The sequence below is a fragment of the Cydia amplana genome, chromosome 16 (assembly GCF_948474715.1).
Source record: "Cydia amplana chromosome 16, ilCydAmpl1.1, whole genome shotgun sequence".
NCBI classification, from domain to species: Eukaryota; Metazoa; Arthropoda; class Insecta; order Lepidoptera; family Tortricidae; genus Cydia; species Cydia amplana.
The window spans coordinates 11407280-11425699 of NC_086084.1; the positions used below are offsets into that span (position 1 = coordinate 11407280).

At 42.9% G+C, this 18420-nt stretch overlaps 1 protein-coding gene and 1 non-coding gene across 2 annotated transcripts in view; both read right to left on the reverse strand.

The window, feature by feature from the left end:
• LOC134655366 (dynein axonemal heavy chain 10) overlaps positions 1–18420 on the reverse strand; it is an 82109-nt gene that overhangs the window by 42240 nt on the left and 21449 nt on the right. The window contains exons 31-47 of the mRNA XM_063510814.1: positions 18031–18189; positions 17600–17836; positions 17242–17376; positions 16762–16880; positions 16284–16432; positions 15811–15920; positions 15045–15223; positions 14493–14688; positions 14091–14188; positions 13463–13598; positions 12951–13037; positions 12266–12408; positions 11430–11608; positions 10650–10832; positions 9846–9971; positions 943–1111; positions 447–531 (exon numbers count right to left, since the gene is read on the reverse strand). Of these exons, the coding sequence (XP_063366884.1) occupies positions 447–531; positions 943–1111; positions 9846–9971; positions 10650–10832; positions 11430–11608; positions 12266–12408; positions 12951–13037; positions 13463–13598; positions 14091–14188; positions 14493–14688; positions 15045–15223; positions 15811–15920; positions 16284–16432; positions 16762–16880; positions 17242–17376; positions 17600–17836; positions 18031–18189 (2490 nt within the window). The remainder of the gene's footprint in view (positions 1–446; positions 532–942; positions 1112–9845; positions 9972–10649; positions 10833–11429; positions 11609–12265; positions 12409–12950; positions 13038–13462; positions 13599–14090; positions 14189–14492; positions 14689–15044; positions 15224–15810; positions 15921–16283; positions 16433–16761; positions 16881–17241; positions 17377–17599; positions 17837–18030; positions 18190–18420) is intronic.
• LOC134655577 (5S ribosomal RNA) lies at positions 18225–18343 on the reverse strand. The gene has a single exon (XR_010097453.1). It is a non-coding gene; the product is annotated as a 5S ribosomal RNA (ribosomal RNA).

An 18420-nucleotide genomic window follows, 5' to 3' on the forward strand; every position in this document is an offset into this window, starting at 1 on the left:
CTGTTTTTTGAGAGTCTGCTCCCATATATGAATAAAATTCCATTGGTGCGAAAGCTAAAACTTAGATCTAAGATTCAAGATTTAATTTTGGCTGAACTCGAAGCTGTTGAAAATAATACCTAATTAAAATCTTTTTAAAAGTAACATTACTATTTCATATTTTTATCACCATTTCTTTCTATATAATATTTTGATATTTGCCAGTCGCTTTTCGGTGAAGGAAAACATCGTGAGGAAACCGGACTAATCCCACCTAGTTTACCCCATATATTAGTAGGTATATGTTACTACTGGTTTACCCTCTGGGTCGGAAGGTCAGATGGCAGTCGCTTTCGTAAAAACTAGTGCCTACGCCAATTCTCGGGATTCGTTGACAACCGGACCACTGAGCCGTGGCAAAAAAGCCGGGACAGCGCGAGGAAGATGATGACTGTAGATATACCCACCGTGAATCGTTTGAGCTTCATGAGTAAGGCGCTCCTGATGCACTGCAGCTGCGTGGATATGACGGACAGCACCGAGATGTCGATCCTGGGGAACAAGTAGGTACATCATTGCAATAAGTTCAAGTTGGCGTCCAAACGTGACAATCAAATTGACAATTTGATCAGACATTAAATTACTGGCTTCAATCTCATCTAGCGCCCACAATTGCAAAATTGAATCAGCAATTTTAGACTTGCCTTCCCCGCAGTCAGGACCAGGCAGAAATCTGCTATGACCAAGATTGGTCGTCTCTGTCTTGTAGTAAATAATCAAATGACCTGTTAAATTCTATTCTATTCTAAATTCGTCGAAACATCCCACAGACACTGACACAGCACGGCTAGGATCTGCGCCACGGAACGTAAGTCCATGCCCTCGCCGCAGAGACGCCCCAGGGCTTTGAGGTCCTTGGTCGCAATTGTATTACAGTCTGTGGTAGGAAAACAATCGAATGACCTGTTAAACTCGTCGAAGCAGCCCCACGCGCCGCACTGGCACAGCCCGGCTAGGATCTGCCCCACGGCGCGGAAGTCCATGCCCTCGCCGCAGTTGGTGACCACGCAGAGGAGCCCCAGGGCTTTGGCCAGGTCTTTGGTCGTCTCCGTCTTTCCTGTGCCGGCGGGGCCTGGAAGGAATACCGACTATGAACTGCCAACTGATACGAGTTTTTTTCTTCAATGTGTATCCCACATCCCTATTTGTACGGGTCGTACATCTGAGTTGATATGATTCTTGATGGTTGATTGCAATCTTGATGGAAACACTGATTCCGGTATATGTATTTATTGATAACCAAGGTATATAAGTAAGTACTAGCTAGGAGCACGTATAAACGTAAACTAATTCATAAATCGATGTATGGCGTAATCGCAAATACAGCAATTATTATAAAGTCATTGTATTTAATGCTGACGCGAGAAATGTGCGATGCTTGCATTGTACATATTCCCGGCCAGGAGATGAGAAGTTGATAAGAGATGCTAAGATATTTTTATATAAAACTGATTGTTATAGTGAGATAATTTGAAACTGAATCAAATGATATCTAAGTTGAATTAAATTATTTGATAGAAGTAAATCCCCTAAACATAGAGGTAGAGTTGAGCGCAGTTGCCGCGACGCGATGATCTTGTCTCTCAGGGGGTTGTCCACTGTGGTTGTGCTCGGTCGCTGATGGGATGGAGCTGCGCGATGTGGATGACATCGAGGTTGGTCTGCAACCGCTCTCCCGGGGGGCGGCGGCGGCGGCGAACGAAGGAGTGAGGCGCGCGACGAGTTGGCGGCGTCGAATGCAGCGACGCACGTACAGCGCTGCTAACACGATGACGATGCCCATGACCACGTAGATTACTGTGTAGTGATGCACGTCGTGGTAGTTGATTCTGTCTGATAGCGCTCCCTCGTTCTTCATGTGTTCGATTTGGTCTTTGATGACCTTGAAATATTTGTCATTGCTTTCAAGACCATTTGATTCGCCTTGTAAGACTGGTACTGTTAAGTTTATAACGTTGTTTATGGAGGGCACGTCGAATTTAACAACGGTTGCTTGTGTTTTGATGTCGTTCGAAAGTTTCTTCTGTGGAAATATGGTAAAGGCGTCTCCATTTAACACGCACTCTGTTTGAAGGGTTATGATTCCTGCCTTATTTAGATGCTCGGCCTTGACCTCCTGTCCGCATATGATTCTCGCAGTACATTCGTCACAACAAAAAAATAGGTATGTATTCATAGTGCTTAGTTCCGTCCATATGTTGTGGCAAGTGTCAGAGTCAGCTGAGCACTCGTTTGAAACTTGATCGGCAATGCAAAGGTGTGAGTCAGACTTTAGTTGATAAATTGGACCTTGTAGCGTACAAATAAGAGTATTAGAATCGTAGTGCGAGCATTTATTTACGGTTTCATCCAACATAGGTATATACGATTCTTTTTTGATATTTATAGCCACTTGATCTGCTATAGGTCGTATTTTGATCATATTTTTTCCAACTTGACGTGGAATTGATATTAATCTGAAGAGTTCGTACACATCTTGAAATACTAAGGGAATCTTGATTTCGAAGATAAGGTACTGGCGGGTCATTTTTGTTCGCACCTTCATTAATTGATATAGTTTAGGTAGATCGGTGTTGATGTTTTCGCAGGGTAGAGTCAAATCATTTGGCATCTGCCCGGCTATGATATTCAGCTCATCTTTCAACTGTTGTGGTGTCAAGAGGTGAACGTTGAATTTGCCATAAATGACGTTAGCCATGGTGTCCAATAAAGTGTCTTGTATGCTTTTCAGGTTCACGAGTATGTTATTAGCGATGATTGATGACACGGTGATTTCATTAATTTGGGTTGATTCTTGAATTTCGGTGGCCTGTTTGTTAAGGCTCATCTCGATGTTGTTTATGTGTTGGTTGAAAGTTTTGTGCTGATTTTGCATTGATGTTTCAACTCTCTTTAGTAAGTTGGCTTCCGCTTCTATAACCGAGGTTTGATTCCTCCATAATTGTGCCAAGTGTTTTTCATTAGCTCTGGTCAGGTCGATGTCCTTCTGATATTGTTCGGCGAATTGATCGTCGAGCACGCCGAATAGGCTGTAAGCGATGTTACCAACGCCGTTGAAGAATGCCCTCTTCTTTCGTGGTGATTCGACACGTTGACCGAGTAGCATGCTGTCGTAGTATTTTAATTCCGAAAAGGCATGACGCAGTTGAGTGAGTACGATGTTGCACTGTTGTTTATTTTTGATGGCGTGACACATATTTTCCAAGTGCTTGATGTATTTGGAAAATAGTTCTGATCCTTCCCAGTATGGATTGATGTCATAATAAACTACAAGTTTCCACTCGTCTCGGGCCAGTTTCATATTTGTTATTTTATCAAAGTAAATGCCTTGTCCCTCTTTGAAACGTGATACGTCATGAGCGCATTGCGCCGGCGATATAAATAACATGAACATCATAAGCGCCATAGTGATGTAACCAATAAGTTTGGATTTTGCTGGTTTTCTTTGATTTGTTTGTTTTGCAGGGGGCGTGGCCGATGAATCTTTTTTCTGTTCTTCACTGGTTGATGATTCGTTTTCTGATACTGGCAGTTTTGACAGCTTGATGATGGGCCTTTTGATTATTGAATTTTTTGTCTTTACTGAAGCGACACGGACAAGGCCATCCTTTCCTGCATGAACCTCTGATACCCTGCCAAGAGCCCACTTGCCGGCAGGTAAGTTTGCGTCGTGAATGATTACGACGTCGCCGATCTCAATGTTTGGCTTGGGTTGCGTCCATTTACAGCGTGATTGTAACTGACACAGGTATTCAGTTTGCCATTTTTTCCATACATCTTGGAATATTTTCTGTGTTAGGCGCCACCGCGTACGCTCGTCCCTTTCAGTCTCCACGATGTGAAGAGTCGGACCACTTGCTAAAAAGTGTGCCGGCGTGATGTAATCCAAGTCATCAGGGTCTTCGGTCAATGCACACAGTGGACGTGCATTTAAACACCCCTCTATCTGTGCCAATAGAGTCGAAAATTCTTCGAAGGTTAGGTGTTGTTCTCCCAGAACTCGGTGAAGATGATGTTTGAGGCTTTTGACGGCCGCTTCCCACAGGCCGCCCGCGCTGGGCCACGAAGGTGCATTGAAGTGCCAGCTGATGTTCATATCGCTGATGGCTTTGAAGAATGATTCATCTAGCGAGGCAGTGATCTCTTCATACTCCCTTTTAATTGCTTTGTTGGCTTTAGTAAAATTCGTGCCATTGTCACTGAAGATGTGACGGGGTGCTCCACGCCGGGCGGACATTCTCCGTAGAGCAGCCAGAAATGATTCGGAGCTTAGGTCTGAAACTAGCTCTAAGTGCACTGCCTTTGTTGCCATGCAAACAAACACAGCAATGTAGCCCTTAGTCGTTTTGATGCCGCGACCCTTGCTTGCCTTCACTGATACGTATCCTGTATAGTCCACACCGGTATTATAAAATGGCCTTGATGGATTTGACCTTGACTCAGGTAAGTCACCCATGAGTTGTGATAGTTTTGGAGGTTTCTGCTTAAGGCACGTTATGCAGCGGCGTAGGAGATTTTTCGTAGCTCTATTACCTCCTACTATCCAGACTGATTCTCTTAGTTTGGAGTGAGTGAGTTTGGCGGTTCCGTGCAAAACAGCTTTATGTGCTTGATCTATAAGCAGCTCCGTCAGGCGACCTCTATGTGGAATGATAAGAGGGTGCTTCATTTCCCAGCTGATGTGTGCGTTATGAAGTCGTCCTCGAACGCGTAGCATTCCATGTTGATCCAGGAAAGGTCTTAATTTCAAAATATTGCTCTTTAAATCCACTGATTGATTTGTTTTTAAATTGTTGATTTCATTTGCAAACTCTCTTTCTTGCACGTACTTGATGATTCTATTTTTAGCGCTTCTTAACTCGTCAGCTGTTAGGTAACTCGAGTTTTGCTGACGCCGCGAAGCCACTCGTAGTATCCATGCGAGCACGCGGGTGCAATGTGTCAAGTTGCTATGCTTGCTTATTAATTCATTGATAATGTCCCCGTCGGTTTGTTTACATGTTACCGCGTGGCTTTGTTTTGATGTTTTAACCTCTTGATCCGTAGTGAATATGGGCCTTTCTTGATTTTCACTGTACGATGATAGCCATTTTGGACCATTCCACCAAAGAGGATGTTTTAGTAATTGCTGGGCCGTGATTCCGCGACTAGCGCAGTCGGCCGGGTTTTCCTCGGACTTGACGTAGTTCCAACAAGTCGGCGGTATGATTTTTGTAATTTGCGTAACCCGGTTAGCTATAAATGGCTTCCATTTGCTAGGTTCGCCGTTTAGCCATCCCAAAACTGCTGTACTGTCAGACCAGCAGACCAATTTGATTTTGTTTTCTGATAGGGATTGCTTGACCTTCTCCATGAGGGCTGATAGAAGTAGAGCTGAACACAGTTCTAATCTCGGCAAGGTCACAGCTTTTTTCGTCGGTACGAGTCTTGATTTTGCTGCTATCAGTACCGGCGGCGGCGTTGATTGTTTTTCATCGGTAGGGATGACACGGCAGTAGATTGCGCACGCGTATGCTTTAGTCGATGCATCGCAATACCCGTGTAGTTCAAGGTCTTGATTCTTGTAGGTATTTAGCCAACGTGGGATTTTGATATCTTTGATAGTTTGTAGGTCTTGTGAAATTGTGTACCATTCCTTCTTGATATTATGGGGCACTTGATCGTTCCATCCGATGTCATTTGATATGACATTTTGAAACAGTAACTTCAATTTCGTGGTTACTGGCGATAGCCACCCCAGAGGGTCGAATACTTTCGCTATACTTGACAGTAACTCTCTCTTCGTCATTGTGATCGATGTTAGAGTTGATAGCGGTGTAATTTTTAGTTGAAAAGTGAATAGATCTTCCTGCGGGTGCCAGCGTAGACCCAGAGTTTTCGTTGTTTCTTGATCTTTGAATTCGAAAGCTTGTTGTTGATCTTGAGACTTGCTAACTCCTTGCAGTAGTTCGGGTGTGTTTGATGCCCATTTGCGAAGATTGAATCCTCCTGATTCTAACAATTCAATCAAATGTTGTTTCATTTTTTTCGCTGATTCGAGATCGTGACAGCCGTGTAGAAGGTCATCCATGTAAAAACTCTCTTCTACGACTTTAGCCGCTTCAGGATAGTTGTGGCGTTCGTCCTTGGCCAGCTGTCTTAACGTCATTATGGCTAACCAGGGGGCAGCCTTGGTGCCGTAGGTTGTGGTAGTTAATGCGTATTCTCGAAACCTTTGATGTTCGTTGTCTCTCCAAATGATCTTTTGATATTTTTGATCTTGAATGTTTATACCAATCATTCTAAACATTTTTTCTATGTCTGCAACGTACGCGACCTTATATTGTCTCCATTTAATGATGAGTGACAATAAGTCGTGTTGTAAATTGGGTCCGCTGTACATGATGTCGTTCAGACTTGTCCCGTTTGATGTTTTGGAAGACGCATTATACACGACTCTAAGAAGTTTATACAATGTTGATCTTCTGATGACAAACTTGATGCTTCATTGATGTCTTCTATGGTCCAGAAGCGTGAGATATCAGTCATGTTGTTGACGACGGTGCAGCATTGATACGATGGCAGTGGGACCTTTCCGTTTATGATGTACCCAAGTTTAGTTTTCTGAGCTACAGGAAGGTCGTCGCCTTTTATTATGGTACCATTTTGGACGAATTTAGCGTAGATTTCTGTTCCCAAGATTATATCGATAGGGCGGCTGATGTTGTAATCCGGGTCTGCCAGTGGAAGTCCTCTTAAGTACGACAGATCGGGTTTGATGAAGGTTTGATTCGGTAATGGAAGAGTGAGTTTATTCATGATAAATAACTCTCCGTTAAATTGAAAGTCACAATGCATTGATGACATGGTGACGTTTATAACGCCGTTGCAGGTGTTTCCAGTAATGCCGAGGCCATACATAGTGTCGTCACAGCTTTCTCGGGGTATTTGTAGAAGTTGAGCCGCAGCCTCCGTGATCAGTGACATCTGTGCTCCAGGATCAATAAATGCTCTCAGAATGTGATAACTTCCATCTACTGCCCTTGCTTTGATGAGGGCGGTTGGTAATAAAACTTCTATATTTTTATTACATTCTTGCGTAATAGTTGCAACAGTTTTCCGTTTATTAAGCAGGTCGGAAGTGTCTTGTTTCTGACTGTAGGCATCATGGACGAGTGTATTATGTCTTTCCTGACACGTGCGGCATCGACTTGTTGAAAAACATTCCTTATCGTAGTGATTGTAAAGGCAATTTTTGCATAAATTCAAACTTGCAATAATGCTCCGTTTGCGTTCTGGCTTTGCACCTTGAAATGTTTCGCAATTAAATATGCCATGATTCTTATTACAAACTGGGCAATGTTTTCTTTGATAATAGCTTGATTTAACATCATTTGATTTATTTTGTGATAATGATGAATCCTTTATGCCTACAAATGATTTGTAGTAAGGTTTTCTTGATGTTTCTGATTGTTGGGATGGTTTTGGTGTGTCCAACTTGCGACGGCTTGCTTCAAATGATGTAAACTTCATTTCTAGGAAATCTAGGAATTCCTTTAAGGTCGGCAAGTCACGTGGGTTCTTTAATGATTCGACGTACTCCGTATGACTTTCCGCGTCCAACTTTTGTGATAAAATATGGACTATAAGCGGATCCCATGACGAGGTGTCCACGCCGAGATTCCTGATGGCGTTTAAGCACTCGTTGGTGGTGTCATGTAAACGCTTGATTTGTTGATATGATTGTTGTTGCATTGTTGATAGCGACAGCAGGTTATTGAGGTGGGCGGTGAAAATTAGTTTCGTGTTGTTGTACCTGTGGTTTAAGATTTCCCAGCAGGTTTCATAATTTTCTAAGCTGATGTTGAGATGTTGAATAAGTTTTTCAGCTTCACCTCTGACCTTGTTTTTCAAAAATTGCATCTTTTGTGCGTTGGACATGGAGCGATTATGATGTATGGCTTCATTAAATAGATCCTTGAATGAAACCCACTGTTGGTAGTTCCCACTAAACGGCGGTATGTCCATGACGGGGGTTGATTTCTCACGGTGAGCCATGGACCATATTTTCGAATTGATAGATTTTTTGATGTCTTGGAATTTCTTCTCATATTTGTAGAACGTTTGATTATAGGTTTCGTCGTCTTCGAGAAGTTCACTGTCGATATCCCAGTGCAGAGTGTCAATGGTTGCCCAACGAGACTGGACTGATTTAAGTAAATCTTCCAATTCCCACTTTTCATTAATCGTGGAGAGGTCTATGTAATGTAAAGTATGCGCGAAGGCCTTGAAGTTGCTCTGTTGTTTTCTCATCTTCTCTGACAACTTGGCAGCATCGAGGCTTGGTTGTTCGGTGAAATTAAAAATAGGTGGAATTGCGAACCCTGTATTGACTGGAGCCCGGGTGGCCGTCTTTTCTTGATTCTCAGATTGTTGGTCTTGAGGGACGGCACGGCTCTGGTGATTTGATGGCCCAGGGTGCACTTCTTCACTTTTTGTTTTTTCTTCGGCCCAATTGGGCATTGCTGACGAAGGGTGTTCTGCCGGTTTCTGTGAGATTGGCCTAGGTCTCGTTGTTAGAGGAGCGCTTTTAGCTGTTTCCAAATGATCTAGCAATACAGACCTAGCTGATTCGTAGAAGGTTTTGGTTTTGTTATAAGTCTTTTCGGCATAATAAGTGCAATCCTCGTTCTGGAATGCTACCAGCCTTGCATGATTGCTTTGAAACTCTTGCCAGAATCCGTCGAGGCCGGTCAACTTGTTATTGATGTTAGACTCAGTTCGTCGGCTTGGACCATCTTTTTTGTAGTTCTCAAATAGCCTGTTCATATTGGCCATGAGCTGATTTTGATCATTGCGAATCGCTTCCATTTCCTTTTCCGAACTCATCTTGATTTATTGATAGGTAGTTGAGTAGATATTGATAATAATAATAAGTATTAATCAACAAATAATTGACAATACTGTGGCCACTGATATTTGATGTTTGATAATGATACTGATTTCCTGATTTAAAATTGATGATAATTGCTGCAGCACTGATAATGATGATCTTTCAAGTTCGAGATTCCTCTTACTTGGCTTGATAGTAGACGTCTCTTGATAATCTTGATATCTTCGATGATGAACTGATGCTGTTCTCCGATGACAATGAATATAATCAGGCTCTGGATGACTCACAGCGCCTGTTCAATCCGCACGGTGAGACCCGCTTGTGGGAGGCCGTTTGGACGAAATCACTGTCACAGTCACTGATAACTTTGAAGGACCAAAAGATGTACGGGTCGTACATCTGAGTTGATATGATTCTTGATGGTTGATTGCAATCTTGATGGAAACACTGATTCCGGTATATGTATTTATTGATAACCAAGGTATATAAGTAAGTACTAGCTAGGAGCACGTATAAACGTAAACTAATTCATAAATCGATGTATGGCGTAATCGCAAATACAGCAATTATTATAAAGTCATTGTATTTAATGCTGACGCGAGAAATGTGCGATGCTTGCATTGTACACTATTAGTATCAAAATATAATGTACAGATGACTGTGATGTGAATTATAAAAGAAGATCGAATATAAAAAGCAGCTTGATTTTTGATTTAACACTTTGGCACAAATAAGGAAGTCTTAACTAGCTAAAACTCGTTAGAGTGCCAACTTCACTAGTGTCAAATTACCTAAAGATTTTTTAGGAGATCCTTAACGTGATACTTCAGATAACCTACCCGGATGTTAAATTTGTAAGGTACCTACCTATTAGAACCATATAAATATCCGGATAATTTCACACTGGTAGGATCAGACTCAGACTTGTAAGTACCTGCGGGAGCGCCGCCCAGTTGCATAGTGAGGGCCTGTGTGATGGTGAGGTAGATCCGGTCCGTAAGCGGCGTGATCACCAGCCGGCCGTTCAGCCCCATGTACTCATAGCCGTACTCGAACACTCCTAAATGTGTAAAAAACGTCGGTAAGAAGCGTGATTGAGACTCAAAGTAGCCTCAACTGAAAGAACAAGAAGACTCATATTAACCTTGAGGTAGAAATCGACTCGTTTAATACAGGCATGGCATTACTTACACTCATAGTTGAATTAAAACGGCACCATCATGGTTTAGAGTGCCTCATTGAATCAAAGAAACATCTTGTCTAAGGCACACCATCGTAAGCTCATAGATGAATAAAACTATTCACGAATTAAGGCGTCCGAGCAGGTTTTTGGCTCGGTATTTCCCCTACCTATAGGATTTTTAGTAGCAAGGAAATATCTAACTCCAAATAAGACACTTAATACTGATTGCTTGTTATCACCTAGAATTTCAAGTTGGATGTAGGTAGGACCTACAAGCTAAATTTTCAGCACACTTAACCTTTTGAACGCCACGCCTATCATGTGCGGGGCGTCATCTTGAACCTTAGTGTAAGGCCTGAGTGAACGCTCGAGTTGGGCGTGCAGCGGGGCGGGGCGTGCGGCGTGCATGTTAAACAAATGCAAGCGTAAGTATATTAGGAGCGGCCTTAGTGCACGCCGCTCAAATTACTTGTGAGCCCGACGCCACGCTGCACGCCCCGCCGAACGCTCCGCTTCGAGCGTCCACTCAGGCCTTACACTTAGGGTTAAACAAACCAGTGCATTGTCGGATCCACAGATTGTCGTCCCTCTTCAACCAGTAGAACCGCAGCTGGCTCTCCCACTCGAACTCGGCGGCTTCCGTCACGTTGTCGCGCACGAAACTCTCGATGATGTCGCGCGCGTGCACGTCGATTGTCGCTATTGTTCTGAACTTTAGCCGGTCGTTTGACTTCAAATCTGAGGACATATTAATGAATAGGAGGTATTACTGCAATGTTCTGCCGCCAGAGGGCAGCACTAGCCCCCATCGTAAACCTAAAGTAACTTATACATACTGACATTGATACATCAAGGCGGTTTGTTTACAAAGGGTCTACCGGGAAACGCGAAAATCGAAACTCAGCTATCTGCCTCTTTATCGCTCGAATATGCAAGAGCAAAATTTCGACTCTCTCGTTTGCGGTAGACCCTTAGATTGTGACGGATTGTGGAAGTGGCGCCCCCTACGTAGAGTTTCGCGTAATATTCCCTATTGGCGTCACTCTGAAAAGCCATTCAATTAAGTCTAAGAATTATAAAACTAGAATAAAATCAATTTTGCTCTTCATCATCAGACCGGTGATGCTTTCTAGGTACCTATAGCAAACGAAGTGTGAAAGTTAAAGCCCAGAAAAAAAAATTGGTGGCTTTTATTTATTTTATTTAATCTTTATTGCACATAAGAAAACACACTGTACAAAAGGCGTACTTAATACCATAAGGCATTCCCTACCAGTCAACTCAAGTCACTCAGGCTTGATGTGACACATTGTCTAGGTCTCAATAATAACTGACCTTGTCTCACTTTCACAACCAGCGCGTCAAGCTGCTCATTCTGCTCCTGCAGATGCTCCTTCATGGCCCTCTTGTTGCCCTTGCGGATGCGGATGAAGGTCTCCTCGGTCTCTGCCGTCCACCAGACACCGTTAGCTGCGAGACACACCATGCCCTGGTATTCCAAAATCCATTCCGTCCTGGTGAGATGAATAAAATTGGTGGAAAAGTAAAGCAGTCTGTAAAGAAGGGGTATTTACCTAAGTATAGGTGAACCAGGATCTATTGAGGGTGCGCCATGTTGCGGAATTTCACTGGAACTAATTTTTTCATACTACACTGAATACCTATACATGAGAATAACAGCGCCCTCTTGACAATTATCATATATTACTGGTCAGGCTATACCTATATGGTGTGGTTTTGCATGTGGTCACTGTTCAATCCCATATTGAGAAACCATAGTTGTGGAGGATTCATCTAACTCAAAATTGTTCACAACATGCATATTATTATCACCATAGACTTTTTATTATTATCTGGTGGCAGGCAGCTCCTATCACCGCACAGCTCGCCGTCGTCTAGGCATTCATTATGTATGTAGGTATGTAAAGTTTCCAAAATTTCAGAAACTTATATTTTAGCATTGGAATCGAAATTTTTCATTTCCAAAATCTTCGTTTGTTTCCTGTTAATTTTTCCTGAATTTTCCGAGATTATTACAACTTTTTAGAAGCTTTCCGCTATTTGCACATCTGTAGTTGTGTACATTTTGTTTACCATTACCGACGCCGTCGTACCCAAAGGCCCCAAAGGCTAGGTTCACACGGCGTTAATTTTTCGGCGTATAAACGTACCTGGGAACGCGCCAGTTCCTCCCGTAGTAGAAGATGGCCTTCTTGGTGATGAACTTGTTGGTGCGCCGCATCTCGCAGAGTACGAGGTTCATCCAGTCCTCTACGCGCCCCTCGGTGTACACCACGTTACGGAACTCCATTATCTACAATAACGACAAAATATACAATATTTTTTTTGTTAGCCTGGTTTATTGTCCCACTGCTGCTCCCACTGTCCTTATTTCCTCCACTCAACCCTGTCGTTTGTACTTTCCTGCCAATCCGGATAAAAAGTATCCAAGTCGTCCCACCATCTCCTTTTCGGTCTGCCTGAATCCCGGCCTGCACCATCGATGGTGTTCCGTGGGTCCCACTTGGTAACCATTTTGGCCCACCTTTCAGGGTGCATGCGGCAGACATGTCCCGCCCAGTCCCACTTAAGCTTAGCGGTCTTGACACCTACATCTACAACTCGAGATCTGGAGCGCAGTTCCATGTTTCTGATTCGATCAGTTCTGCGAACACCTAGTATATTGCACTCCATCGCATAAAATATGTATTTTAGACGGCGCGCGAACTTGCATGCAAGTTTATTTAGGTATATTGCGGCCTATTGAAGTTACATCCAATTCAGCCGACCATCAAATACCGCAATGCAATGAAACTCGCAAGCCCTAAGAACGTATTGAATTGTTATTGTAAAAACCTCCTCTTCAGCGGATATCATCTTGGCAGCAACGGGGCGATTAGTGTGGTCCACGTACAAGTCTAGAGCTTTTATATTGTCGAACATCTGCAACAATATTGTATAGGTAGTTTATTGAATAGGTATATTTTCTGGAACTCCATACAACTTGCGTATAGCTTTATCCATAACGCAAGACACGCAATGGCTTCGAGAAAAGAGGGTAGGTAGTAGGTAAGGCTGTACTGTACAAGTGTAGGTATGATGCTTTGTTTGTTTTGCTCGACTTGGCCATAATTCGATTTCGAAAACTTGGCGAACTTGTATTCTATTGGCAGCGAATTATACAGGGATTCTGTGCCTTCCTTTTACTCTTAACTTAACGTTTATTAAAAGTTTATCAGTAAGTAGACGTTTGCTGGGTCATGGTCACCCATCACGCATGCCTCACCTGGGTCTCACCTGGGTTTGGACATAAACTAAATAGAAATTCATAATCTCGTTTTAGTTCTGGTTTTAAGCCAGAAACACACCTTGATCATGTGCTCCTGCACACAGGTGCACTCGCTGCTGCCGAGGATCGAGAGCAGCTCGTCGGTGGAGATGAAGAAGAACCGCGGGAATATCCGCCGCTTGGAGTCCAGGTAGTCGTTCAGAGATTTCTGGCATCTGAACAACAGTACATATTTAGTGAGTATGGTCTTCAACAGAAGGACATGATGTCACGATCCTCAGTATTGAGGGACCGACTGAAGAAGAAGAAGTGAGTCCTCAAATAATGATCAGCTTAGTGGAGAAGTGGAGGTAGCAAACGGTAAAAGGGACGTCGAATCGACATAGACATAAAATAGAAACTCAGAAACTTTTTTCTAATAAATAAGGGGGCTTTATTCATAAATGCTCAATTGAGTCTCTTTTAACTTCAAAGTCTGTGAAATCCATCTGTCAGATTATGCGATTTTAGTACTAAGAAAAGGTAATGGGGTAGATATTTGCTGAGAGGATCGAATGGATTTACCCGAGTTTGAAGTTAAGCGACACAAATAAGTAATACCTAATCGTTTGTCTTAATCTGTTGAGGCTTGTGGCGGGCTTATGAACAAAGGGGGATAGTATTTATACTAAGTATAACAAACTTTTCTGTCCATTTAGGAGTCTTACTTTTGCAGCCCTAGTCCTAGATTAATGAACTCTTCTAGACGACCTGAGATACAGCAGCAGTCCACGACGTTCAGCCTCTTCGCAGTGTCCAGCATGATCTGTACATAAGGAAAATATGACTTAACCTTTATAATATGTGGTCTATACTCGTGGGAGTCGTGGGTTTAAACCTCAGGTGAAGTCGGGTGTGCTGTATACAGCACTACTATTTTTTGTGCTTTATAAAGCACAAAAAATAGTTATTTGAAAAGGGTTAAACTCAAAAACTATTGAACGGGTTTTCATGCGGTTTTCAGTTATCAATAGTTATCAATATTCTTGACCAAGGTTTAGTATATAATTTGTTAAGGTGTTGTGCAACCCATGCGAAGCCTAGCCGAAGACTAGTAAAAAATAATTCACCTTCCTAAAGGCCTTGTCAATGTCGTCAAACTTCTTCGCCTCTTCCGGTAGCTGTTGCCTGATGTCCCCGCCAACGAAGATGCCCTCCAGGTAGAGCCACTTGCGCTGCGTGGCCAGCCATTCCTCTATCACCTCGGAGATGGTGGACAGCCGCCGCTCCCAGGTGTGTACTACTGAGAGGAACGGGCCGATGAATCTGTAAAAAAATGTACATACATTATCGTAGGGAAACCCACTGTTGGTGCTCAACTTCGCCCGAAATCCTCCCAGTGTCTCAGTAATGTTTAGGATTTTTACAGTTGAATTAGTTTTTATTCCATTATTTTTCAAGATTTGAATTTGTTTAAAAGGACATCGGGACTTCGAAGACTTAGATCGAAGAAGACCAACGAATTTACAATAGGTAAATCTTCTTCCTCCTCCTCATGTCTGAGGGACGTGACTCCTATGGGTTATTCTTCCTACCACTGCTCTCCAGGCCTCTCGATAGAATCTCTCTCTAAATAGGGCTGCGTAAAAATGGTAAAATTAACCAACTAAATTGGTGCTTACTGTGAGGCAGCCATGCTCTGCAGTGACATGGAATCGTCATCAACTTTGACAATGATTTCATCGCAGGGGTTGAGCGTGTAACCGCGATCCTCGCCCCGGTTCCAATGGCGCGCCACTGTGAACTGGATATTGGCCCATGTCTCTTGCACGTCCTTTACTCCGCGCTCTATGGCCAACTCCTGTTAATAAAAGACACGAGATTAATGAAATCGATACTGGACCTTTTGACCGCCAAAGACGTGAATTGACACGCGCGGCTACAGCCTAATATCAACCTTTGTGCATTGCAACAAGGTTCACGATGACGCGCCGCACAATATAGGCATGACTTTCAAAAGATTAAGAAAATATGGCCACTGTGTTTGCTTTCATTTCAGTGCTGTAGGTAGGTATAGATCTATCTAATTATCCCAGGGTTTCTGAGATAAATGCCCGGATGATTTTTTGAGCATATTAGGAAGCGGACATGCTCGCCGCACGAAGCGTGGATGAGTGGATATCGTAGGACTACCCTACAATTTTAGCTCGTGTACCTACTGTGTCAGCCAGACACATTACGGCTCAGGACAGACAACGTCCATATAAAATCGAATTAAAACTGTCATACTAACATTAATTAAAGCAATTATGCGGTTTAAACATACGGGTCAGCATGTCGTGAGAAATGAGTACCTATCTAGAAATACGTAACACATGTATCACGTAACCATCGTCCGGTCGACGATCGCCATCGAAAGCGATGAGGAGAATTGAGGACTATACTTGCCTTGATGGCGTGGTTGACGATCTCTTCAGCCACGTCCTGATACTTGTGCAGCTCCATAGCGAACATGTTCTCGAGGGTGAAACGGTCGGGGGACATGTCGAATGTTTGCCCTGTGTGTTGTAAAGACGAACATGAGGAGGTTTCTCTAGAGCTTAGGATTAAACAAAATGTATATTTGTCGTCTGCTTCAAAAAGTATTTGAGCGTTTAGGTGGCGTTTAGAGATCTTCCATTCCAATGTGTAGTGAAAATCCGTTTTGTTAGACAACGAGAATTTCGTAATAAGTACTGTTGTCTATTCTGTAGTAGCCAAAGGGCGAAATACTAGTTCCACACAAGTTAGCGTTCGTTTTCGATTTGTGGAAGTAGGAGCGTGAGCGCAGCTCCATGTACCAAGCTCAGCTGTGGACGGCAAACGAGGCTCTTCAACTCTCAGAGCTCCAGTGCAGTTTGCATTATAGGTAAAGAACATACCAGTCTTGTGCATGAGTTCCTTCCAATGCCGCTCGCGCATGGCTTCGTTCTTGAGTGACACCATGAGCGGTACGACGCCTTTGAACTGCTTCATCTTCAAGTCGAGCTGGAGACCCGTGGGGCTGAGGCGCACCGGTTTGGCTAGTTTCCTGGAAAACAATGTTACTTTCAAATAAAGCTTAGGCACCATATTGTCAGGCAGCGGCAGCAAAAATCCCTTAAAACTATCGACCTTTTTGGGTTTTATTTAGCACCGTGATTATGATGACTCCCGGTGCTGTCTAGGCTGCCTCTGTTGTCTCGACAAAGTTTTATGTTTCTTCTCATCATCATGAATTCATAATCATTATCATCTTATTAAATACTGACGGATAAAACATTCCACTCAGCAGTTTACAGGAGGAGGAGAGAACAGGAGGAGGGTTAGTTCAGGATTATTCACTACATATACGTAAAGGGGAAAGGGGATAGATCGAACCTGTACTCCTTAAAGAACTGCTCGATCCCGTCAACCAAGGCCTGGGGGTTCAGATTAACCCAGAGGGTCTTGGCCCATATTTCCCTTGCGTTCTTCTGCGCCTTATATATCTTGTACACCTACCAACAAAGAATACCTATATTAAAGACTAACTCTAACATGACTGATACACAGAGACTGAAGGAGTGATTTTTGTGATCGCACATGATTTTACTTCCTAAATGAAAATGTCATTAATACCGGAAAATAAAATCTAATATACGAGATGCCTCTCAGTCTTTGGAATCTCCCTGGTGATGACAACTACACACACACACACACACCCACTACAATTAAATGTCATCATATTGCATGCCATCGTATTGAACAAGCAAGTTGAGCCGATTTGTTGAAAACTCGACGTTACCAACGTAAATATTGATTTCCTAAACGATATCTTCACTGTAGCTGACCGAGTCAGTCCAACAGTTCAGCAAGTACCTGGTCCATGTACAGGAAGTCTGTCTTGGCTCGGTTGTAGTTGGAGAAGTCTGCAAGGGGATTGTCGAACAACTGTTCTGCCGCCTGCAGCGATTTCTTCCTGCCGTCTAGCTCGTCGAAATGTTTTATGTACTCCTGTAGCATAAAGGTATATAAAGTCAAATCGATGACACACACATTATACCTAGAATGTTCAGTGTAGCTACTGTTGAGTAAAGGCTCTTTCTCCAAGTCAGCAGGTAAGGTTTCAAAATAAAAATAAAGACAACGTTGATCAATATTGAAACCAATCAGATAGAGTTTTTCCCTGTTCAAAAATCTGATCTCGATAATGACCGAAGATATTCGAATATTATACCTCCATAAGCAACAGTCCCTTGTCCATATCCTCCCCCACGGTCGCCGGTCCTTCAGCATCGAACTTTTCCACAAAATCGTCTAGCTCTTTCAGGAAGTTGGCTATCTCTATCACGTTCAGTTTGGAGAACTTTTCCTTAGTCTTTTCAAGAGTGTTGCCGCGGAAGAGTGACGTTTGGTACAGCGTGCCCCATGCTGTTTGGAGGTTTTTGGCGAATTCGAGGTCTTCATCTGATACCTGGATCATACACAAATTCAGCTTCAATTTGGATTTTCTCTCGGAAAGTTAAGAACATAGGCCATGACCAAGTTAGGAAAAAAATACCTACGTAAATCGACTTAAACATGAGATATATTATGTATTTCTTCAGTGGAAGCTCAAAGCATTACGATTAATTTAAGAATAAAAGTAGATTAAGTAGTTCGGCTTACGTCTATCCCATGCTGTCTCAGCATATTAAAAATATCCTGCATTCCTCTGTACTTGACTTCGGCTGTGATGGTATACTGCTGTACCATGGCAATAGTCGCCATCACCAACTTAAAATCTTCAAGACCTTTAATATTCATGTTCATAGTCGTACGAAAAGTCTGAAAAAAATTACAAACTACTAATAAAAGCAAAAAGCCAACGACACGCGGTGTTCCCAGGCGGTCACCCATCCAAGTACTGACCGCGCCCGACGTTGCTTAACTTCGGTGATCGGACGAGAACCGGTGTGTTCAACGTGGTATGGACGTTGGCGAATATAGAGTCGAATTTGTTAACTTAGGATTAATAATTGCCTACTTAGGTGTGATTTGTGTGAACAAAGTGACGAC